General features: G+C 42.5%; 2 protein-coding genes across 4 annotated transcripts in view; one reads left to right on the top strand and one right to left on the bottom strand.

The window, feature by feature from the left end:
* LOC132867940 (NIPA-like protein 2) overlaps positions 1-14,177 on the bottom strand; it is a 39,876-nt gene extending 25,699 nt beyond the window's left edge. For 2 of the 3 annotated variants that reach the window (XM_060900911.1, XM_060900910.1), the window contains exons 1-3: positions 13,818-13,903; positions 968-1,036; positions 703-871 (exon numbers count right to left, since the gene is read on the bottom strand). In XM_060900911.1, coding sequence (XP_060756894.1) covers positions 703-871; positions 968-1,036; positions 13,818-13,823 — 244 coding nt within the window. In that variant the 5' untranslated portion in view covers positions 13,824-13,903. Of the gene's footprint in view, positions 1-702; positions 872-967; positions 1,037-13,817; positions 13,910-14,114 lie in introns of those variants that run through there. The other variant, XM_060900912.1, reaches the window with a different exon arrangement.
* Positions 14,178-18,804: 4,627 nt separating this feature from the next.
* Positions 18,805-20,298, top strand: LOC132867939 (potassium voltage-gated channel subfamily S member 2-like). Its single transcript, XM_060900909.1, has one exon. The coding sequence runs from the start codon at positions 18,805-18,807 to the stop codon at positions 20,296-20,298; it is 1,494 nt and encodes a 497-aa protein (XP_060756892.1).
* Positions 20,299-21,354: the final 1,056 nt, after the last annotated feature.

Genomic DNA, 21,354 nt, shown 5'->3' with positions numbered 1-21,354 from the left:
GTAGGTTTGGAGGAATAATGGTGAGACATTCAACCCCAAGAACACTGTACCAACTGTTAAGCATGATTATACAAAGTGGATGGAATAATGAAGTAGAATTATTCAGAATTCTTCAGCATAACCACAAACCATCAGCTAGATGGTGGAAACTTGGACACATTTTGGACACAATGACCCCAAACACATAAAAGCTGGTTGTGGAATGGATAATGCAGGCTAACATTGATCTTTTGGAATAGCCTTCCCAAAGTCCTGATGTCAACCCGATAGAAAAAATGTGGACTGTGCTTAAAAGTTGGGTCCATGATGACTTAGTCACTTGAAGAATAAAAGGTTGGGTGATCTGAGAAGTGCAATTGTAATCAGACAGTTACAATTTTTTAATAAAGAAGTTTTTTTTTTTTTTAGCAGTATACACACATTGAATTGTTAACCCCATTAAATGTGTCACTTCCAGACAGGACACACAAGCCAAAATTATTTGCTCAGTGGATGGATTCAAACTGAATACCACCTGTAGTGCAAATAAATTATAAATTAATTAAAAACACTATATAAATAAAATTTAATTGAATTAATTTGAAGCTAACAAAAGCAGTGTGAAAAATCAGGAGCAAAATGGTAAAGCTTGGCACGTGTTAGAGGGTCAGCACTGCTCCAGTCATTTCATTGTTATTAGCTGAGAGAGACAGTAGGGCTTACCAATGACAGACACACAGCCAAGAGGAGCAATGAGGGAAGCTGGTGCAAATCCATATGCAGCAAAGTTACCAAGTTCACCAAGCCCCATTAGTAGGATTCCATACCACCACAGTCGACTGGTATAGTATGGCTTGGTGCCTTGCTGGGACTGGCGTGTATGTGTGTATTTCTGTAGAGAGAGCAGCAGTTAGCAATCAGATACTTGCTATAATCTACCTATAATCTAGACAATCATAACACATTTTCATCTTAGAGCCATGCTGACCTGGATGTTCAATGAAATACTGATAAGGAGATTGCCACATATTGCAATGATAATCCCCAGGACATATATCTGAAAATACACAACATATGTATCAATTACATTGACTCTGCATTCATACTGGCAGGTGACAAAGCAAGTATAAGAGACACTTGAATTAAAATTTCTTGTCTTTTTTCCCACCATTTTTGTGAATGCAATTTTCAAGTGAGCAGGAGAAATTATTAATAATTAATATGAAGGATTAATCCAATAACAGACCATGAAGCACTACGTTCAGTCATAGAGCAAGTAAATGATGCCAAATAGCATTTTTGCGAGTGTGCTAATTATGCCCTGAGCAAGCTATAATATTAAATTTGTGCATTCAAAGAAAATTTGCTGTCACATTGTCAGGCAGCAGTATGAAGGCGTATCAGAGGCATTGTAGGTTTAAAAAAATGGCGTTGAGGGAGGGGATAATATTCTGAGAAAAAAAATCCCTCAGATTTTCTGATATTAAAGTCATAAATTTATAAGAAAATCTTGGATTATTTTCTGAATCATAAATTTGTGAGAAAAAAACTCAAAACTTTTTAATCCCAGAAGGCACAGATTTCCTAAAAAAAAATTAAAAAAACAAAAACAAAGCAAAACAAAAAAAACCTTGGCTATTCGCCCCGACACATATCCCACAATCCACTGCATGGTTGGGAAACCCTGGTGGCCAGGTCCAGGCTGCTGATAATGGCACAAAAACCAATATTGGGCTATATAATCAGTTTCGATGTTCAAATATCAGAGGTTCAAATATTATTATGTTTAAATATGTTCAAATATCAGCTATTCAAATATTATTACAGGTTTACATGGTCTCACAGGGCAGCACGGTGGTGTAGTGGTTAGCACTGTCACCTCACAGCAAGAAGGTCCTGGGTTCAAGCCCAGTGGCCGGCGAGGGCCTTTCCGTGCAGAGTTTGCATGTTGTCCGCGTGGGTTTCCTCCAGGTGCTCCGGTTTCCCCCACAGTCCAAAGACTGGTGACTCTAAATTGAGCGTAGGTGTGAATGGTTGTCTGTGTCTATGTGTGAGCCCTGTGATGACCTGGCAACTTGTCCAGGGTGTACCCCGCCTTTTGCCCGTAGTCAGCTGGGATAGGCTCCAGCTTGCCTGCGACCCTGTAGGACAGGATAAGCGGCTACAGATAATGGATGGATGGTCTCACGGATTTTTTCAAGATTAATACTGCTCAAAATGATTGCACATTTACAATTTGTCACCAGTTTGGATGTTCAAATATCGGATGCAAGCTGAAATGCGGAGTTATTAATTTGCTTTTATGTCTAGTTACTGGTTCCATGGTATTTTTCGTCAGCACAGAAGCTTTTAATCAGTCATCCTTATATTATCACCCATACAGCCCTTTCACTTTCACTCTCTACATTGTTTACACAAAATACATGTTCCAGCTACTCAGCACGATAACTCTTGCCAACAACATTAAGTGTACATTTACACTGATGACTAATTGTAAATGTGCAATCATTTCGAGCAGTATTAATCTTGAAAAACATCTGTGAGACCATGTAAACCTGTAATAATATTTGAACAGCCAATATTTGAACATAATAATTGAACATCCAATATTTGAATATCGAAATTGATTATATAGCCCAATACTGGTTTTTGTACCATTATCAGCAGCCTGGGCCTGGCCACCTGAAGTTCCCAACCTCACAGTGGATTGTGGGATATGTAAAAAGGACGAATTCTCCAAAACAACAATTACGTGCTTCCCAACTGCAATGCATTCTGGGAAATATAGTTCAAACTCTCTTAGAGCTTTATTATTTTATATTTTGAGGAGAAAAGACTACATTTCCTATAACTCTCAGCTTAGCTGTTTCAAAGTAACATAGATTTGGGCAAATGAGAAGAATCCCTGCACTGAATGTAACGGGAAACTGCTCTTGCACACTAATTATACATTTATAAACAGCTAAGGCAAAAAAGAAAGAGCACGGATAAACAAACCTCTGCAGTTTATACATTTATCTACTATTGCATCCAAGAAGCGCAACTGTCACATTCTTCCTGGCTGCAGTGCATTCTGGGGAATGTAGGTGAAAATCTGTTAGCGCTTTATTCTTTTATTTGCCTCTTTCACATATCCCACAATCCACTGCGTGCATGGGAACTTAGCCAGGCCCGGGCTGCTGATAACAGTACAAAAACCAATACTGGGTGATATAATCAGTTTCAATGTTCAAATATCGGCTGTTCAAATATTATTATGTTCAAATAGGTTCAAATATCGGATGTTCAAATATTAGGACAGGTTTTTCCTGGCAAATTTATGACTTTATAATCTCAGAGAATATCACAGTTTCTCATAAATGTAATCTCAGAAATTCTGATTTTTTCTGAGACTATTACCCTATCCCTCTGCTCAGCATTTCTTTCTTTCTTTCTTTCTTTCTTTCTTTCTTTCTTTCTTTCTTTCTTTCTTTCTTTCTTTCTTTCACCTAAAATATCCCTAATATGCCATCATACCAGCAAGAACAGCTGTGTTTGCAAGCTTTTATTGACCCCCCCCCCCAAAAAAAAACCCAAAAAACCAACAGGTAGGCAAATGATACCACAGGAAACCAAAAACAAGATCATGAACCAGAGAATTCCAAACTGTCAACAAACACGGTATGTCAGGTAGGGAACACTAGACAATACTTTGTGGGCATTGTGGGAATGTTTGTGAGGGCTATATATATTGGGTGAGTGTGTGCATGCACATGATTGCATCCAGGTACAAGCAGTCAGTATTCAGGTGTGAGTGAACGGGACAGTGGCTGTGTGAAGTGGGAGGTGTAGTCTGTGTCAGCCATGTTTGAAGGCCATGGTGCATTCTGGGAGATGGAGTTTGTGGCTGATTCTGGTGTTGGCATATTTAGTACACACTGTTACACTGTAAAAAATGATTTGTTGTTTTAACTTAAAAAAGTTAGTGCAAGGGCTGCCTTAAGGGCTGCCTTAAAATTTTGAGTTCACTGAAATTAATATAGTAAGTTCACAACAATTTAACTTACTATGTGAATTCCAGTGAACTCAAAATTTTAAGGCAGCCCTTGCACTAACTTTTTTAAGTTAAAACAACAAATATTTTTTTACAGTGTACAAGTTCCTTTGAAATGCTTGGTCTTGGAAACTTTATTTAAAGGGACCACAAAGCAAACAGACACTGACTGACTGAGTTCTTACTTTCATGCAGTTCTGCAGCAACCAATTGGCATTTAGAAGTGTTCTGCTTGAGAGAATAAGAGGCCAATGGGGGCCTTTCTGTGTGGAGTTTGCATGTTCTCCCCATATCTGTATGGGTTTCCTCTGGGTGCTCCGGTTTCCCCCACAGTTCAAACACATGCGGTTAGGTTAACATGGGGCAGCCTTGGGCTGAAGTACCCTTGAGCAAGGCACCTAACCCCCAACTGCTCCCTGGGTGCTGTAGCATGGCTGCCCACTGCTCTGGGTATGTGTGCTTGCTCATTGCTCACATGTGTGTGTATGTGTGTGTTCACTGCTTCAGATGGGTTAAACGCAGAGAGGAATTTTACTGTGTGCTTAAGTGTATGTGTGATAAATAAAGTTGTTGTTGTTGTTGTTGTTCTTCTTGTTCTTCTTCTTCTTCTAGAGAACACAACTATGTAAATTTTGGTTCCATTCAAACCATTCCCAACTACTTCTCGATGATCCATTGCAACATTAAAAATTTCATAAGAAAGTATTTAAAGGCAACATTATCAGTCTAGGGTGGCACGGTGGTGTAGTGGTTAGCGCTGTCGCCTCACAGCAAGAAGGTCCTGGGTTCGAGCCCCATGGCCGGCGAGGGCCTCTCTGTGTGGAGTTTGCATGTTCTCCCCGTGTCCGCGTGGGTTTCCTCCGGGTGCTCCGGTTTCCCCCACAGTCCAAAGACATGCAGGTTAGGTTAACTGGTGACTCTAAATTGACCGTAGGTGTGAATGTGAGTGTGAATGGTTGTCTGTGTCTATGTGTCAGCCCTGTGATGACCTGGCGACTTGTCCAGGGTGTACCCCGCCTTTCGCCCGTAGTCAGCTGGGATAGGCTCCAGCTTGCCTGCGACCCTGTAGAAGGATAAAGCGGCAAGAGATAATGAGATGAGATGAGATTATCAGTCTAGAACACTTGCTTTTAAGGGGTAATGCAATTTATTGGCTCAAAACAACATCAATTTGAACAGTTACAGGAATTAGTCACTAAAACCAGGATCAGCACCCAATCAAGCATCCAGCCAGAGCAGGTCATGATATATTTTTTTATCATATTAACATGCCATTGTGTGTTATGCCTGATGTAAAGACTCTCATCTCTGCGAGCCTACCACACAGATTTAATACTTGTCATTTTTAGGGCATACCTAACAACGTGTTTTCTTTCTCTCCCCCCCCCCCCAATCTGTCCCTCTGAGTTACATGTTGATCCTGGGATTGAGATGCTGGCCTCTTCTGCCCCTCGGACCTGCTTGATCCATCCTGGTGCCCTGTGTCTGGTCGGAGTTTTATCGCCCCACTCCTGTGAAGGACGGCCCCATGAGGACAGTTGAGGGTTATACCTGTTAAAACTGTTAATATTATAGTCAGGCTGTCTGTTGTTGCCCAAATGAGGATGGGTTCCCTTTTGAGTCTGGTTCCTCTCGAGGTTTCTTCCTCATGTCGTCTGAGGGAGTTTTTCCTTGCCACCGTCGCCACAGGCTTGCTCATTGGGGATAGATTAGGGATAAAATTAGCTCATGTTTTAAGTCGTTCAAATTCTGTAAAGCTGCTTTGCGACAATGTTTATTGTTAAAAGCGCTGTACAAATAAACTTGATTTGATTTGATCAGGAACACAGTTATTTTAATGTAGGTTACACACAAAGTAACCTTAATGTTAATTAAAGACCAAGGCTAGTATAAACTAACAATATAAACTTCGTCTTAATTAACATTAATGTTACTTTGTGTGTAGCCTACATTAAAGTAACATTGTTCTCTAATATTCTTTAGAATGGAGCACTTCTCAATTCCGACTGCTTGCTGCCGAATCGCGTCATAGCTCATAACCATAAAGTTGCCTGGACTTCAACTTTAGTCTGATGTCCCCACCCAACAAGATGCACAACCAGTAGCTATGCCACTGCTCACCACCAAGAAACACTGGCTCACATTATTTTGAAAATGCACATTTTATGTTTTGACCATACTAGATTTAAGTCTTCTAAAAGATTTGGTCCAAAATGAAACTTGAAAGGAATAGAAAATTGCAAGCCCAATCCAACATTTGTTTGCAGCCCTATTGCAACAGGATATACTTTAGATTTGGACTGATATTGAGGAATGCATATATAGCTAAGCCAACTGCAGAGATTTTCCAGGAGTTCTCAGGTATTAGATGAATGACTCTGCCAAACCAAATAGTTTTATATTTAATGCAAGTACATAGAAAAATGGGCCCTTGTAAAAAAAAAAACAACAACACCCCCCCCCCCCATATGTTTAAGGTTTGGTAATCTGGAAACAACCTTCTATACCAATTTGTACTGAATTAAAGGGGTTGGTAGACACAGGGAAAGAAACAAAGGAGGAGGGGAGACAAGAAAAAGCCAGCACCCCACCAATTTAAATACCTGCCGATGGAAGCCAATCAGAAAGCTTCCAGGACCACAATATATTTAAAGTGTCTGTGGATGCAAACAACACCTCAATAACAATCTACAAAGCAAAATTGGCATTTGTTTTAAATCAGAAGTTATAGATATATCAACTATAAATAAAAAAAAATTGCTTAAAAATCTGCAATAAAAGAGGACCTATATTAACAATGATAAATCATCATCTCATTATCTGTAGCCGCTTTATCCTTCTACAGGGTCGCAGGCAAGCTGGAGCCTATCCCAGCTGACTACGGGCAAAAGGCGGGGTACACCCTGGACAAGTCGCCAGGTCATCACAGGGCTGACACATAGACACAGACAACCATTCACACCTACGGTCAATTTAGAGTCACCAGTTAACCTAACCTGCATGTCTTTGGACTGTGGGGGAAACCGGAGCACCCGGAGGAAACCCACGCGGACACGGGGAGAACATGCAAACTCCACGCAGAAAGGCCCTCGCCGGCCCCGGGGCTCGAACCCAGGACCTTCTTGCTGTGAGGCGACAGCGCTAACGACTACACCACCGTGCCGCCACAATGATAAATATAACCATAAATAGTTATAAGTATCCATCCATTATCTGTAGCTGCTTATCCTGTTCTACAGGGTCGCAGGCAAGCTGGAGCCTATCCCAGCTGACTATGGGCAAGAGGTGGGGTACACCCTGGACAAGTCGGCAGGTTATTGCAGGGCCGACACATAGAGACAAACAACCATTCACACTCACGGTCAATTTATAGCCACCAATTAACCTAACCTGCATGTCTGTGGGGGAAACCAGAGTAAACCCACGCAGACATGGGGAGAACATGCAAACTCCACACAGAAAGGCCCCTGCTGGCCTCGAACCCAGAACCTTCTTGCTGTGAGGCGACAGTGCTAACCACTACGCCACCGTGCCACCCTAGTTGTAAGTTATAAGTATAACATATAATAAATAAAAATGGGAATATTTTGCAAATTGCTGTGGTATAAAAGCGATTTGACACAGCAAGCGAGATGTCGGAATGAGCGAAACGTAATCGAATGTATGCATTTACCAATTTACACTGCTTCCATTTCTGTAGCACAATTTTCAAGATTTGAGAATGCAACAGCAAGCTTGTGCCCCACAAAAACTACTGAAATGATTGAAGTGACAGTTCAGCCACATAGCAGCAGGTCTGGAAGAAATGAGTGACAGAAGCAAGATGATAACCTGAAAAGACACATTGGGGATGCCTGTGCCACAGACAAGAGCAGCAAATAAGTAATGATTTTTTTTCCACTTTTCATTCCATCACAACTTCATGGCATAAACAATGGCATGGGAAGATGTCGCTGTCATCAAGTAGTAATTCCCTAGTCTTTGAAGACAATGTTTTAATATAACAAAATAGGCGTGGATTTCTCTTCTGTCTCACTTATGTGCTAAAAATAAAAAATAAAAAAACAGCAGCAGAACTGAAGCAGGGCGGCACGGTGGTGTAGTGGTTAGTGCTGTTGCCTTATAGCAAGAAGGTCTGGGTTCGATCCCCGTGGCTGGCGAGGGCCTTTCTGTGTGGAGTTTGCATGTTGTCTGCGTGGGTTTCCTCCGGGTGCTCCAGTTTCCCCCACAGTCCAAAGACATGCAGGTTAGGTTAACTGGTGACTCTAAATTGACTGTAGGTGTGAATGGTTGTCTATGTGATGACCTGGCGACTTGTCCAGGGTGTACCCTGCCTTTTGCCCGTAGTCAGCTGGGATAGGCTCCAGCTTGCCTACCACCCTGTAGAACAGGATAAAGCGGCTAGAGATGATGCGATGAGATGAGAACTGAAGTATATAAAAATGCTTCTCTTACATTTTTATGGACATAATACATGCTTAAAGCACTACCGGTCTAAATTGCTGCATTGATTAACAAAAGACAGATGCCAGACAGACAACTGAAAAATGCCTCACAAATGGGTCTGGTGTAATTTAAACCATAAGAGGAATAAAACTCTTTGAGGTGTGCTGATATAGTATTTAATCAATGCCTGGGTGGTGTAATGCCGCAGAACATCCACAAGACAAGCTATTTCCTGGAATCAATTATGTTATGACAGCTATAAGCAATTGTTTCCACACCCTCATAGTTGAAAATTACAGTAAGTCCAGTTGTGTCCAGTCAAATTTTCCTTAATCTGCCAAAACACCTCTCACTGCAAGCCCCAGTCACCTGAGCAAATGTTGATCAAACCTGGGGTTCTGAAAGTCCCTTAGTTCAATCAAGTCCAAGGGAACCACTGCCACAACTGCAGTCAGCACTTCCAATATCTTCAATAGTAGCCAGAATCAGACTTGATGGCTGCTAGCCTGATCAGCTATCATCACACCTGAATCTTGTGCTATGCTGATAAATCGCGTGATTTGCTCATGTGGTAGGGAGCACTTCTGTGAGGTCACCGTAAGCCTGAACTGTGCATAAGGATTGTACATGTGCTGAATGTCCTATTCTCTAGTGGATACCAGTTGTCCTGGAACCAGTTGGCCTTTGGCCATCCAAGGTACAGCTGTGGTCAGAAGTTTACATACAGTGACATGAATGTCATCTTGGATATGAATGTCATGGCAATATTTGGGCTTTCAGTAATTTCTTTGAACTGTTCTTTTTCCTGTGGCAGAATGTACAGCATACATCTTTAATAATAATAATAATAATAATAATAATAATAATAATAATAATAATAATAATAATAATAATAATAATAAAAAACACTAGAATTTGGTGCACAATTTTTAATTTTCTTTGGGTTTTCTGAAATCAACACAGGGTCAAAAATATACATACAGCACACCTAATATTTGTGTAAAATGTCTCTTCGCAAGATTCACCTTGACCAAACATTTTTGTTTGCCATGAAGAAGCTTCTGACAGAATTCTGGTTGGATATTTCATGACTCTTCATGGTAGAATTGGTAGAATTCAATTAATTTTTTTTTCTTGGCATGGACTTGACTTATAAGCACGGCCCATATATTTTCAATAGGGTTGAAGTCAGGACTTGTTTTAAGCTTAATGTTAGCCTGCTTTATCCTCTACAACCAGCTCTGATGCATGTTTGGGTTCATTGTCTTGTTGTAACTCTCAAGTCCCAAGTCATGTTCAAGTTTCTGCTGGTTTGTGCTGAAGAACTGAGGTAATCCTCCTTCTTCATTATTCCATCCACTTTGTGCAATGAACCAGTTCCTTTGGCAGCAAAACAGCCCCAGAGCATGATGATCCTACCATCACCACCAGCTGGTATAGTGTCCCTCTGTACTGTACACGGTGGTCATTGTGGCCAAACAACTCAATCTTTGTCTCATCTGACCATACAGCTATCCTCCAGAAGACTTTTTCTTTGTCCGTGTGGTCAGCTTCAAACTTTAGTTAAGCTTGAAGGTGTCAATTTTGGAGCAGGGGGTTATTTCTTGGATAGCAGCCTCTTAGTCCATGGTGATCTAGTGATCCATCAGCTTCTAGTTCATGGCAGGGCTGTGCCATAGTGGTTCCCAGGTTGTCCCTGACCATCCAAACCAATTTCCTTTCAGCTGAGGGTGACAGTTTGGGTTTTCTTGAAGCAAAGTGGCTTGGCAAAGTGACTACACCTCACAATAACTTGGATACAACTGTTTGAACTGATCTTGGAATTTGCAGTTGTTTAGAAATGGCTCCAAGAGACATTCCGGAGTTGTGTATATCTGCTATCCTCTTTCTTAAATCTGCACTGAGCTCCTTGGACTTTCCCATTTTACTGTGTATTGGTCAATCCAATGAGTGCTGTAAACACACCCTTTTTATGGAGGCACAGAGAAGCTACCAGCTGTAGTCAATCACGATCACTAACAGGAAGTTAAGAGACCTCGGCCTTGGCAAGATAAGAGACATTTTGGAAGTTTCAGCACCTCTGAATTAATAATCTAAGTGAGCGTATGTACATTTTTGACCCTGTATGTATAATTTTTACCCTGTGTTGATTTCAGAAAAAAACTTGTGCACCAAATTCTAGTGTTTTTTTTATTAAAGATGTATGCTGTACATTCTGCCACAGAAAAAGAACAGTTCAAAGAAACTACTGAAATCCCAAATATTGCCATGACATTCATATCCAAGATGACATTCATGTCACTGTATGTAAACTTCTGACCACAACTGTAACAAGACAGGTGTCTAGAATGGGACATGTGATTTAGGATAATCATGAGCCACAATGTATATTGATGCTGAACATACTAGGCAAGACTCAGACTACATAGCTGTTGATTCAATTCTTGCGATGAGATTAGCCACCAGTTTATCTTCTGTATGCTGCCACAGACATACCATCCTGTCAAGTATTAAGCAGGATCAGACCCTGAACTAGCATTAAAAAAAGTATACAGCATAATATAACATTGTAGAAAAAGTGCAGTGTGAATTATGAATTAAATTCAGTTCAAAACAATATAAATCATATTGGGCACATGAGTATACATACAGCTTGACAAAGAGAACGGATTATAAAATGTGTGCTCATCCTAGAGTGGTTTAAAAGGTGTACATTGTGATTAGAGACCAAGCAGAGACTAGCTATATCATCACAATTAAAAGTGAAATTATTACAACCATTGCAGAGCTAGAAAAGGTGGGAAAACATAATATTCCTGTAAAGTCATTGTGGTCTGAAGAGTAAATAAACAGAGCCTATGACAGAAAAAAAAAACCACCAAAGACAAGAGTGTCATAGACTATTAGTGATTTTGTCTTTCATTTGCTGTGACAAAGATGAGAGCGGAAAGAGAAAGAATGGAAACATGATTAAAACGACAGCAAAGAAGTATGCTGAGCCCCAGAGAGGAACGACTACTCTCCAACCCACTTTATGTCAGCAGAAAAAAAAAATCACCCATGCCACAACACCTTCTGCTTTCCACTTCCTTCAATAGCCAGTTGAAGAGGCAAGAGAACAACATTACCGCCACTTGGGAAATGCAGCCAAAAGTTCAGATCCATCCATCCATCCATCCATCTTATCTGTAGCCACTTATCCTGTTCTACAGGGTCACAGGCAAGCTGGAGCCTATCCCAGCTGACTATGGGCGAGAGGCGGGGTACACCCTGGTCAAATCGCCAGGTCATCACAGGGCCAACACAGAGACAAACAACCATTCACACTCACATTCACACCTACGGTCAATTTAGAGCCACCAATTAGCCTAACCTGCATGTCTTTGGACTGTGGGGGAAACCAGAGCAAACCCACGCAGACACGGGGAGAACATGCAAACTCCACACAGGAAGGCCCTCGTCGGCCACTGGGCTCAAACCCAGGACCTTCTTGCTGTGAGGCGCCAGTACTAACCACTACACCACCGTGCCGCCCCAAAGGTTCAGATAACAATATAAAACCTGAGACTTCAGATGAAGGAAATGACTCTAAGCTGCATACAGGTGTGCCTATAAAACAAAAGAACTCTCTCCTGATAGAACTCCAACTAAAAGAGGAAATGACCAGTTACATGCATGAAAACCTTATACAGACATAGTTAAGTGGACAAAATATCTGAATTTTCTTTGAGTAGAGGTAATTATTTTTTGCCATAATCTCAGTGGCTTGCTATCTTTATTCAGTGGGTGACATGGTGGTGTAGTAGTTAGCACTGTCACCTCACAGCAAGAAGGTTCCGTGTTCAAACTCCATGGCTGGCAGGGGCCTTTCTGTGTGTTTGCAAGGTATCTGTGTGGGTTTCCACCGGGTGCTCTGTTTTCCCCCACAGTTCAAAGACATGCAGATTAGGTAAAATGCCCAGCCACTGGGGTTGTATAATACCCCAGTGTTACTGCTGGTCCCAAGCCTGGATAATTTGAGGAGGGTTGCATCAGGAAGGGCATCTAGTGTAAAACCTATGCCAAATCAAATATACGGAACATATCCGCGACGGTGACCCTGAATGAATGGGAGCAGCCAAAAGAAGAAGATTCATTTGATGGCTTAATGATAATAAATGCGATTATCATATTAAAAAAAGTTACTCTTTAACAGATTTCACTTTTACAATGTGTAACGATGTGTCGAAATGCCTGCTCTGCTAACCTCATGTCAAGACCTAATCTTCTTCTTCTTCTTCTTCTTTTTCGTTTAACATCCTTTTGTTCCCATATTTCATGGGGTTGGACGAGCTATGAGCGTTCTCCATCTCAGTCTGTTATAGACCATCTCTTCTTTGAGGTTAAGTTCCCTCAGATCTTCCTCTATACACTTCTTCCATGTTTTCAGGGGCCTTCCTCGGGGGCATCTTCCATCAATTACAGCTTCTGCTGCTTTCCATACCACACTACTCTCTTCTTTTCTTTTGATATGCCCAAACCATCTCAAACATTGTCTTCTCATTAAATTCCGTATGCTTTCCACTTGACATCTCTCTATCACTTCCTCACTTGATATTCCCTCTTCCCAATGTATATTTGCCATATATTGGAGCATCCGGTAATCACATCTCTTCACCATGTTTTCAAGGTTCCTAGTCATCGGCCATGTTTCTGCTCCGTATATAAGTACGGGCCTAATGCATGCACAGTACGTTTGTACTCTACTTTTTAGGGGAATTCCTTGATTCGTCAAGAGACTAGATATCTGTCTCCATTTTGACCAAGCAGCTGATATGTGATTATGAATTCTTGTATGTTCCATTAAAGAGTTGACATGTTATAGTTGTCCACATGAAACTGCCAGGATTTAAAAAGCATACGTTAAAAAACAGAGCCACTCACTTGTGATAAAGAAGCATCTGTTAAAGTCTAACTCACACTAGAGGTTATGGTTAAAATAAATGTGTCTTCTTAAACATATCTTCCAAAACTTGCTCGTGTGTATATTGCATCTGTTGGGGTTTTTTTCCCCATTACCATTGGTGATCATGTTAGTTAACTGAGAGTTTAATATTCAGTTTAGCTGATGGAGCTAAATTCAGCATTACAGTAGATGCATTTCAGAGGCTATAATATGATTAGATTTAATTATCGTTTGAGCGGAAGCTGGAGATTGAGATTTAGTACAGTACAGGCCTGCTGTGGTACTTTGTCTGCAATTAGTAAATCAATTATTTCTTGGGATGAAACGTTCTAGTTTTGATTAGGCTTATAGAATGGAGGGACATTTTTGACTGCGACTGGACAAAGCTTTTTGACTGGTAGATTGAATGTTTACCTCCATGGTGAATATTCAGGTGTAGCTCCCAAGATGCATAAGAAGAAAATGAATCTCTATACACTGTGTTGTAAATGACGGTAACAGTGAACCTACATTGAAGAGAACAACAGCAATATAACTGTAACTGTTTTCTAATGAGCCTACGGTTAATGTTAGACTATGTAGAGCATAAGGCTGAATCAAAAAGCTGTTAAACTGCACAGCACCAATTCATCATTAAACTATTCACGTTCATGTTCATACCAAAAGTCACACAGCAGAGTTATTGTTAATGTAATAAAATAAAAACACTACCTTAAAAGAAGCTGTTTCTTTGTACCAAGAAGCATACAGTTTTGCCGGTAGGACCGTGCTAGAGGTCTTCGACAGACTGAAATGCATGTGTGTACAAACTGAGTCTTTGTGCATGAACGGACAATAGAGATCTGTGCTTCTGCAGGACTTGAAGTTAAGGAACATGGGGGGAAGGGGGAGGGTGGTTTCAACACTGCTGGGTGGGTTGAAGCTGTTGGATAGGGGGTTGGCCATTAACTTCATGACACTGGAGCTATTATTTCAGTGCCTCATCCTGTGCCTACCACAACTATGCTTACTGTGTGTGTGTAATGGCTTTAGTGACAGTATATATCAATACATTTAGGTGCAGGCCAGATAGCAGAAAAGAAATGACATTTTTACAAATAGTACAAACTAATTATGGGTGGGGCAGCATGGTGGTGTAGTGGTTAGCACTGTCGTCTCACAGCAAGAACCCAGCGGTTCTTGGTTCGAGCCCAGCGGCCGGTGAGGGCCTTTCTGTGTGGAGTTTGCATGTTCTCCCCATGTCTGCGTGGGTTTCCTCCAGCTGCTCCGGTTTCCCCCACAGTCCAAAGATGTGGTTAGGTTAGGTTAATTGGTGGCTCTAAATTGACTGTAGGTGTGAATGTGAGTGTGAATGGTTGTTTGTCTCTGTGTGTCAGCCCTGCGATAACCTGGCAACTTGTCCAGGGTGTACCCCACCTCTTGCCCATAGTCACCTGGGATAGGCTCCAGCTTGCATGCGACCCTGTACAGGATAAGCAGTTATGGATAATGAATGCTAATTATGGGTGGCACAGTATCTTAATATTGCATTACTGCCTGGTAAGGCAGTAATGCAATATTATTATTATTATCATCTCATCTCATTATTATTATTATTATTATTATTATGGGCGACACGGTGGTGTAGTGGTTATCACTGTCGCCTCACAGCAAGAAGGTCCGGGTTCGAGCCCCGTGGTCGGCGAAGGTCGTTCTGTGTGGAGTTTGCATGTTCTCCCCGTGTCCGCGTGGGTTTCCTCCGGGTGCTCCGGTTTCCCCCACAGTCCAAAAACATGCAGATTAGGTTAACTGGTGACTCTAAATTGACCGTAGGTGTGAGTGTGAGTGTGAATGGTTGTCTGTGTCTATGTGTCAGCCCTGTGATGACCTGGCGACTTGTCCAGGGTGTACCCCGCCTTTTGCCCGTAGTCAGCTGGGATAGGCTCCAGCTTGCCTGCGACCCTGTAGAACAGGATGAAGCGGCTACAGATAATGAGATGAGATTATTATTATTAAATGACAGCACTGTCACTGTGGTTATTGTTGTAAGGTATGTAATAAATAAAACATGCCAGTGCATGTGGTTATTATAGGAAAATAATCGATAGAATGTTGTGATGTGGCCCTGAATTTAGTGAAATTAATTTAACCACAGACCACTGTTATAGTAGTTAAGACTGGGTTGCTTTAAAGGGGCTGGCTCACCCTTCCCAGAAGCCTCTGTACCAAGTGCGAGTCACCATTTTCGCATTCATGGATATTACATTGTTTGATAACAATCCACAACAATCCGGTGACATCCTAAGCCAAAGATCATGAATTGTAATGTGACATTGAAGATATTTTGTCAAAGTAATTAGCCAAACCTGCATGTCTTTGGGGGAAACCGGAGCACCCGGAGGAAACCCACACAGACACGGGGAGAACATGCAAACTCCACACAGAAAGGCCCTCGCCAGCCACTGGGCTAAAACCCAGAACCTTCTTGCTGTGAGGTGACAGTGCTAACCATTACACCACCGTGCCGCCCTGAGAAATAACATCTATATGTTTAATGTTATTGCGTTTTAATGAATGCAATATAAAACTGAATCAGTGTTGTGTCATAACCAGCATGCGTGACTGAATTCTAATGTAGGAGATCTAAACTACTTGAGCACATCCATCCATCCATCCATTATCTGTAGCCGCTTATCCTGTTCTACAGGGTCGCAGGCAAGCTGGAGCCTATCCCAGCTGACTATGGGTGAAAGGCGGGATACACCCTGGACAAGTTGCCAGGTCATCGCAGGGCTGATACATAGACACAGACAACCATTCACACTCATGGTCAATTTAGAGCCACCAGTTAACCTAACCTGCATGTCTTTGGACTGTGGGGGAAACCGGAGCACCTGGAGGAAACCCATGTGGACACGGGGAGAACATGCAAACTCCACACAGAAAGGCCCTCACCAGCCACGGGGCTCGAACCCAGAACAGTGCTTGCCACTTAGACCACCGTGCCACCCTGAGAAATGTTTAGTGTTATTGTGTTTTAATGAATGCAATATAACACTGTTGTATCATAACCAGCATGCGTGACTGAATTCTAATGTAGGAGATCTAAACTACTTGAGCACATCCATCCATCCATTATCTCTAGCCGCTTTATCCTGTTCTACAGGGTTGCAGGCAAGCTGGAGCCTATCCCAGCTGACTATGGGCGAGAGGCGGGGTACACCCTGGACAAGTCGCCAGGTCATCACAGGGCTGACACATTGAGACAAACAACCATTCACACCTACGGTCAATTTAGAGTCACCAGTTAACCTAACCTGCATGTCTTTGGACTGTGGGGGAAACCGGAGCACCTGGAGGAAACCCACGCGGACACGGGGAGAACATGCAAACTCCACACAGAAAGGCCCTCGCCGGCCGCTGGGCTCGAACCCAGAACAGTGCGAGCCACTTAGACCACCGTGCCGCCCTGAGAAATGTTTAGTGTTATTGTGTTTTAATGAATGTAATATAACACTGTTGTATCATAACCAGCATGCGTGACTGAATTCTAATGTAGGAGATCTAAACTACTTGAGCACATCCATCCATTATCTGTAGCCGCTTATCCTGTTCTACAGGGTTGCAGGCAAGCTGGAGCCTATCCCAGCTGACTATGGGCGAGAGGCGGGGTACACCCTGGACAAGTCGCCAGGTCATCACAGGGCTGACACATTGAGACAAACAACCATTCACACCTACGGTCAATTTAGAGCCACCAGTTAACCTAACCTGCATGTCTTTGGACTGTGGGGGAAACCGGAGCACCCGGAGGAAACCCACGCGGACACGGGGAGAACATGCAAACTCCACACAGAAAGGCCCTCGCCGGCCCCGGGGCTCGAACCCAGGACCTTCTTGCTGTGAGGCGACAGCGCTAACCACTACACCACCGTGCCGCCCACATCTCATCTCATTCTCATCTCATTATCTCTAGCCGCTTTATCCTTCTACAGGGTCGCAGGCAAGCTGGAGCCTATCCCAGCTGACTACGGGCGAAAGGCGGGGTACACCCTGGACAAGTCGCCAGGTCATCACAGGGCTGACACATAGACACAGACAACCATTCACACTCACATTCACACCTACGGTCAATTTAGAGCCACCAATTAGCCTAACCTGCATGTCTTTGGACTGTGGGGGAAACCGGAGCACCCGGAGGAAACCCACGCGGACACGGGGAGAACATGCAAACTCCGCACAGAAAGGCCCTCACCGGCCCAGGGGCTCGAACCCAGGACTTTCTTGCTGTGAAGCGACAGCGCTAACCACTACACCACCGTGCCGCCCACATTTTTAGTACATATTCTAAATATATTATCAAGCACAGTTTGAGTTTTAGCTGTTCATTGAATCATTGTTCAACTACTTTTAAACAATACAAATGTATTATGAATCACATTAATGCTTCTCAATCCCTTGCAAAGGTTCTTAACATGATCTCTCATAAAATAAGCGTTTTTTGCAAAAAAAAAAAAAAAAAAGAACCTCATGGTGCCACCATTAGACTTTTGAATATGGTCAAAAAATTTTACAGGATGTCTTTATTGGTGAAAAGGAACACCCAAACAAAAATGCATCAGATTTTATGAAAGTGAGGGCAACTGATGCACCCTATTGGTCAACCCCCTTTTAATTCGCCATGAGAAAGAGAGAGAGAGAGAGAGAGAGAGACAGAGAGAGAGAGAGAGAGAGAGAGAATCAGGCTGTAGGTGTATAGAATAATATTCTTCCAACAGCACGACAGACCGACGCTATTTTCCTCCTTGCTGTCGCCATGGTGAATTAGCAGCAGCGGCTCGCGCACCCCTGGAGCGGTTTTAATAGATCTGTCCTTTTGATCAGAGCAGCGCGGGATGCGAACCATCCGCAGCCACTGCCTCCATCACACACAAAGAATAGAACGCATAACATCTTTCAGGACTGTCATCTTCCAGGATCAGCCATAAAACAAAGAGACGGTTTGGTGACTGGAGGCTGAAGGCTGGAAGGCTGGAACGAAACCCCTCCGTCTCAGACCATCCACACAGGCATCGGTTCATCTGGGAGGTGCGCGCTCCATCCCCAGACCTCAACTCATGACTCAGATCATTGCAATCACTCGAAGCAAGGAGCTTTTGACACAGTGAGTGAATCGACCATTTAAACACCTGGGACCATGGCATGTATTATACCATTGGAGGATATTTAAGAGCAAACTAATCAATTTATTAAAAGTGCAAAACATCCAGGTAGTTATTTATAGTCATATATGAGACAGTTGACTTACGAAGCTCTTGAATGAGTTTCACAACTCTTACCTCTGTCAAAGAGTGAGGATTTGTCCTACCAGAGAAACACCGAGTGATATTGTTCGTTCTTGTCAGTTCACCCAAAAGGCTTCATGATTTGTGGAAAGGATTTTAATCCTTGCAATAGTCAGTCTTACGGCGACTTTCAAGCCATGACTGCACACACTCTCAAGGATTTCAATGTGTTTCATACAGAGAATAGTGCCATACGCATCAACGTAGGAGGCTTCAAGAGGAGGTTGCTCTCGAGCATACTGTGTCGCTTCCCTGAGACGCGACTTGCCCGCTTACTGCGATGCCAGTCGAAAGAATCCATCCTGGAACTGTGTGATGATTACGATGACACCGAAAGGGAGTTCTACTTTGATCGAAATCCTGCACTTTTCCCCTATGTTTTGAATTTCTATAACACAGGCCGCTTGCATGTTATGGAAGAACTCTGCATTTTCTCATTTACCCAGGAAATCGAGTATTGGGGGATCAATGACTTTTTCATTGACTCCTGTTGCAGCAGCACCTACCACTGCAGAAAAATGGAGCCGTACCAGGAGGAGTGGGAGGATAAAAGTGATGAGGACAGCACTACTTCTTCTTTTGACGAGATTTTAGTATTCTATAGTGATGCAACCAAGTTTGACAAGCAGCCACTTGGGAGAGTCCGAAGGAAGGTTTGGCTGATGCTGGATAATCCTGGCTACTCTGTGTCTAGCCGGGTCATTAGTGTTTTCTCTATCCTGGTGGTGCTGGGCTCCATAGCCACCATGTGCATGAACAGCATGAGTGATTTTGCCATTCTGAACAGAGAAGGCCTGCTTCAGGAAGACCCCCGTTTTGAGACAGTGGAGCATTTTGGAATAGGCTGGTTCACGTTTGAACTGGTTGTCAGGTTTGTTGTTGCACCAGACCTACTCCATTTCTTTGAGCACCCATTAAATGTGATTGACTTGGTGTCTATTCTACCATTTTATCTCACACTACTGATTGAATTAGTGGCTGAGAGGCGTCCTACACTGGAGAACCTGGGACGTGTAGCACAGGTCTTGAGGCTGATGCGAATCTTCAGAATCCTGAAACTGGCACGTCATTCCACTGGCTTAAGGTCACTTGGAGCAACACTGAAAAACAGCTACAGGGAAGTGGGTCTGCTACTGCTCTATTTGGCAGTGGGGGTGTCATTCTTCTCTGTGATGGCCTATACCATTGAGAAGGAGGAAAATGATGGGCTGACTACTATCCCAGCTTGCTGGTGGTGGGCAACAGTTAGCATGACTACAGTGGGTTATGGAGATGTGGTGCCAGGGTCTATTGCCGGAAAACTCACTGCTTCAGCTTGCATCCTTGCTGGCATCTTGGTGGTGGTGCTGCCCATCACACTCATTTTCAACAAGTTCTCTTTGTTTTATAAGAGGCAGAAACAGTTGGAGATCGCCATGAGGAGCTGTGACTTTAGTGGGGACATTAAGGAAGTACCTTCAGTGAACTTGAGGAACTATTATGCACATAAAGTGAAGTCTCTAATGGCCAGTCTATCCAACATGAGTCGCAGTTTTCCCAGTGACCACAGCTTGAACGAGTCACTGCAGTAGTTCGAGGGGGATTGACAGCACTCTCATGTGTATGGCTCCATCAGAATATATACTCAGATAAGGTGCATCTTGTAGTACAATTCTATCCTACCAGCAAAACCCACTTACTTGATGTTGACTGTATTTATTAAATTCAAATGTGTATCATGATCCAGGATTCCTTAGAATTATGTCTTAGAATTATGGTGTTCAATATGTGTTGGAAAAACTATCCCCAAACCAATCAATAACATTTACTGAAAACAAACAGAGTATGCACTTGCTAAATGGAATATATCCACCTTTCAGAAAGTGATTTATGGAATTGTGTGTGTGTCTGTTGGAGTTCTGTACTTGAATGCTGTTAAAGCAAAGTTTAATCAGTGTTCACTGTTCCTGTCATCATCACATATTTTAATGTTTACTAAAAAAATCTGAGTATGTTGTTGCAAAATATGCTGGAAATATCATCCTTTTGCAGGTGTTTGTTACAAAGACTTACAGTGTTCTACAGTGAAAGTGCATTTGCTGTGGGACTAAGTATAAAATGATATTACTTTAATTCACTGCAATGACCAAGGATGGAAATAGGCACAGTCAAACATTAAATGCATGTTTTAACTTTATGACTTAAATATCTGAATCCAATATTCAATTAAATATCTGACTCCAGTTTATAATTATTGTTAATTATTTGACTCCAGTTCACTAGGTTAATGTAACTGATTCCAAGCAATGATCTTTTGTAGTTAGTGCTGGAACTGTAATCCCAGCTTTCAATTATACATTTAATTCAAATAGCTTTATATGTTTTTATTTATTTATTTTTTATAAGTTTTTACTATAGGGCGGCACGGTGGTGTAGTGGTTAGCACTGTTGCCTCACAGCAGGAAGGTCTGGGTTCGAGCCCCGTGGCCGGCGAGGGCCTTTCTGTGCGGAGTTTGCATGTTCTCCCCGTGTCCGCGTGGGTTTCCTCCGGGTGCTCCGGTTTCCCCCACAGTCCAAAGGCATGCAGGTTAGGTTAACTGGTGACTCTAAATTGACCGTAGGTGTGAATGTGAGTGTGAATGGTTGTC

Source organism: Neoarius graeffei, chromosome 19, assembly GCF_027579695.1.
Source record: "Neoarius graeffei isolate fNeoGra1 chromosome 19, fNeoGra1.pri, whole genome shotgun sequence".
NCBI classification, from domain to species: Eukaryota; Metazoa; Chordata; class Actinopteri; order Siluriformes; family Ariidae; genus Neoarius; species Neoarius graeffei.
The sequence above is the reverse complement of the archived record's forward strand: the minus strand, read 5'-3'. Positions and strand labels throughout refer to the sequence as shown.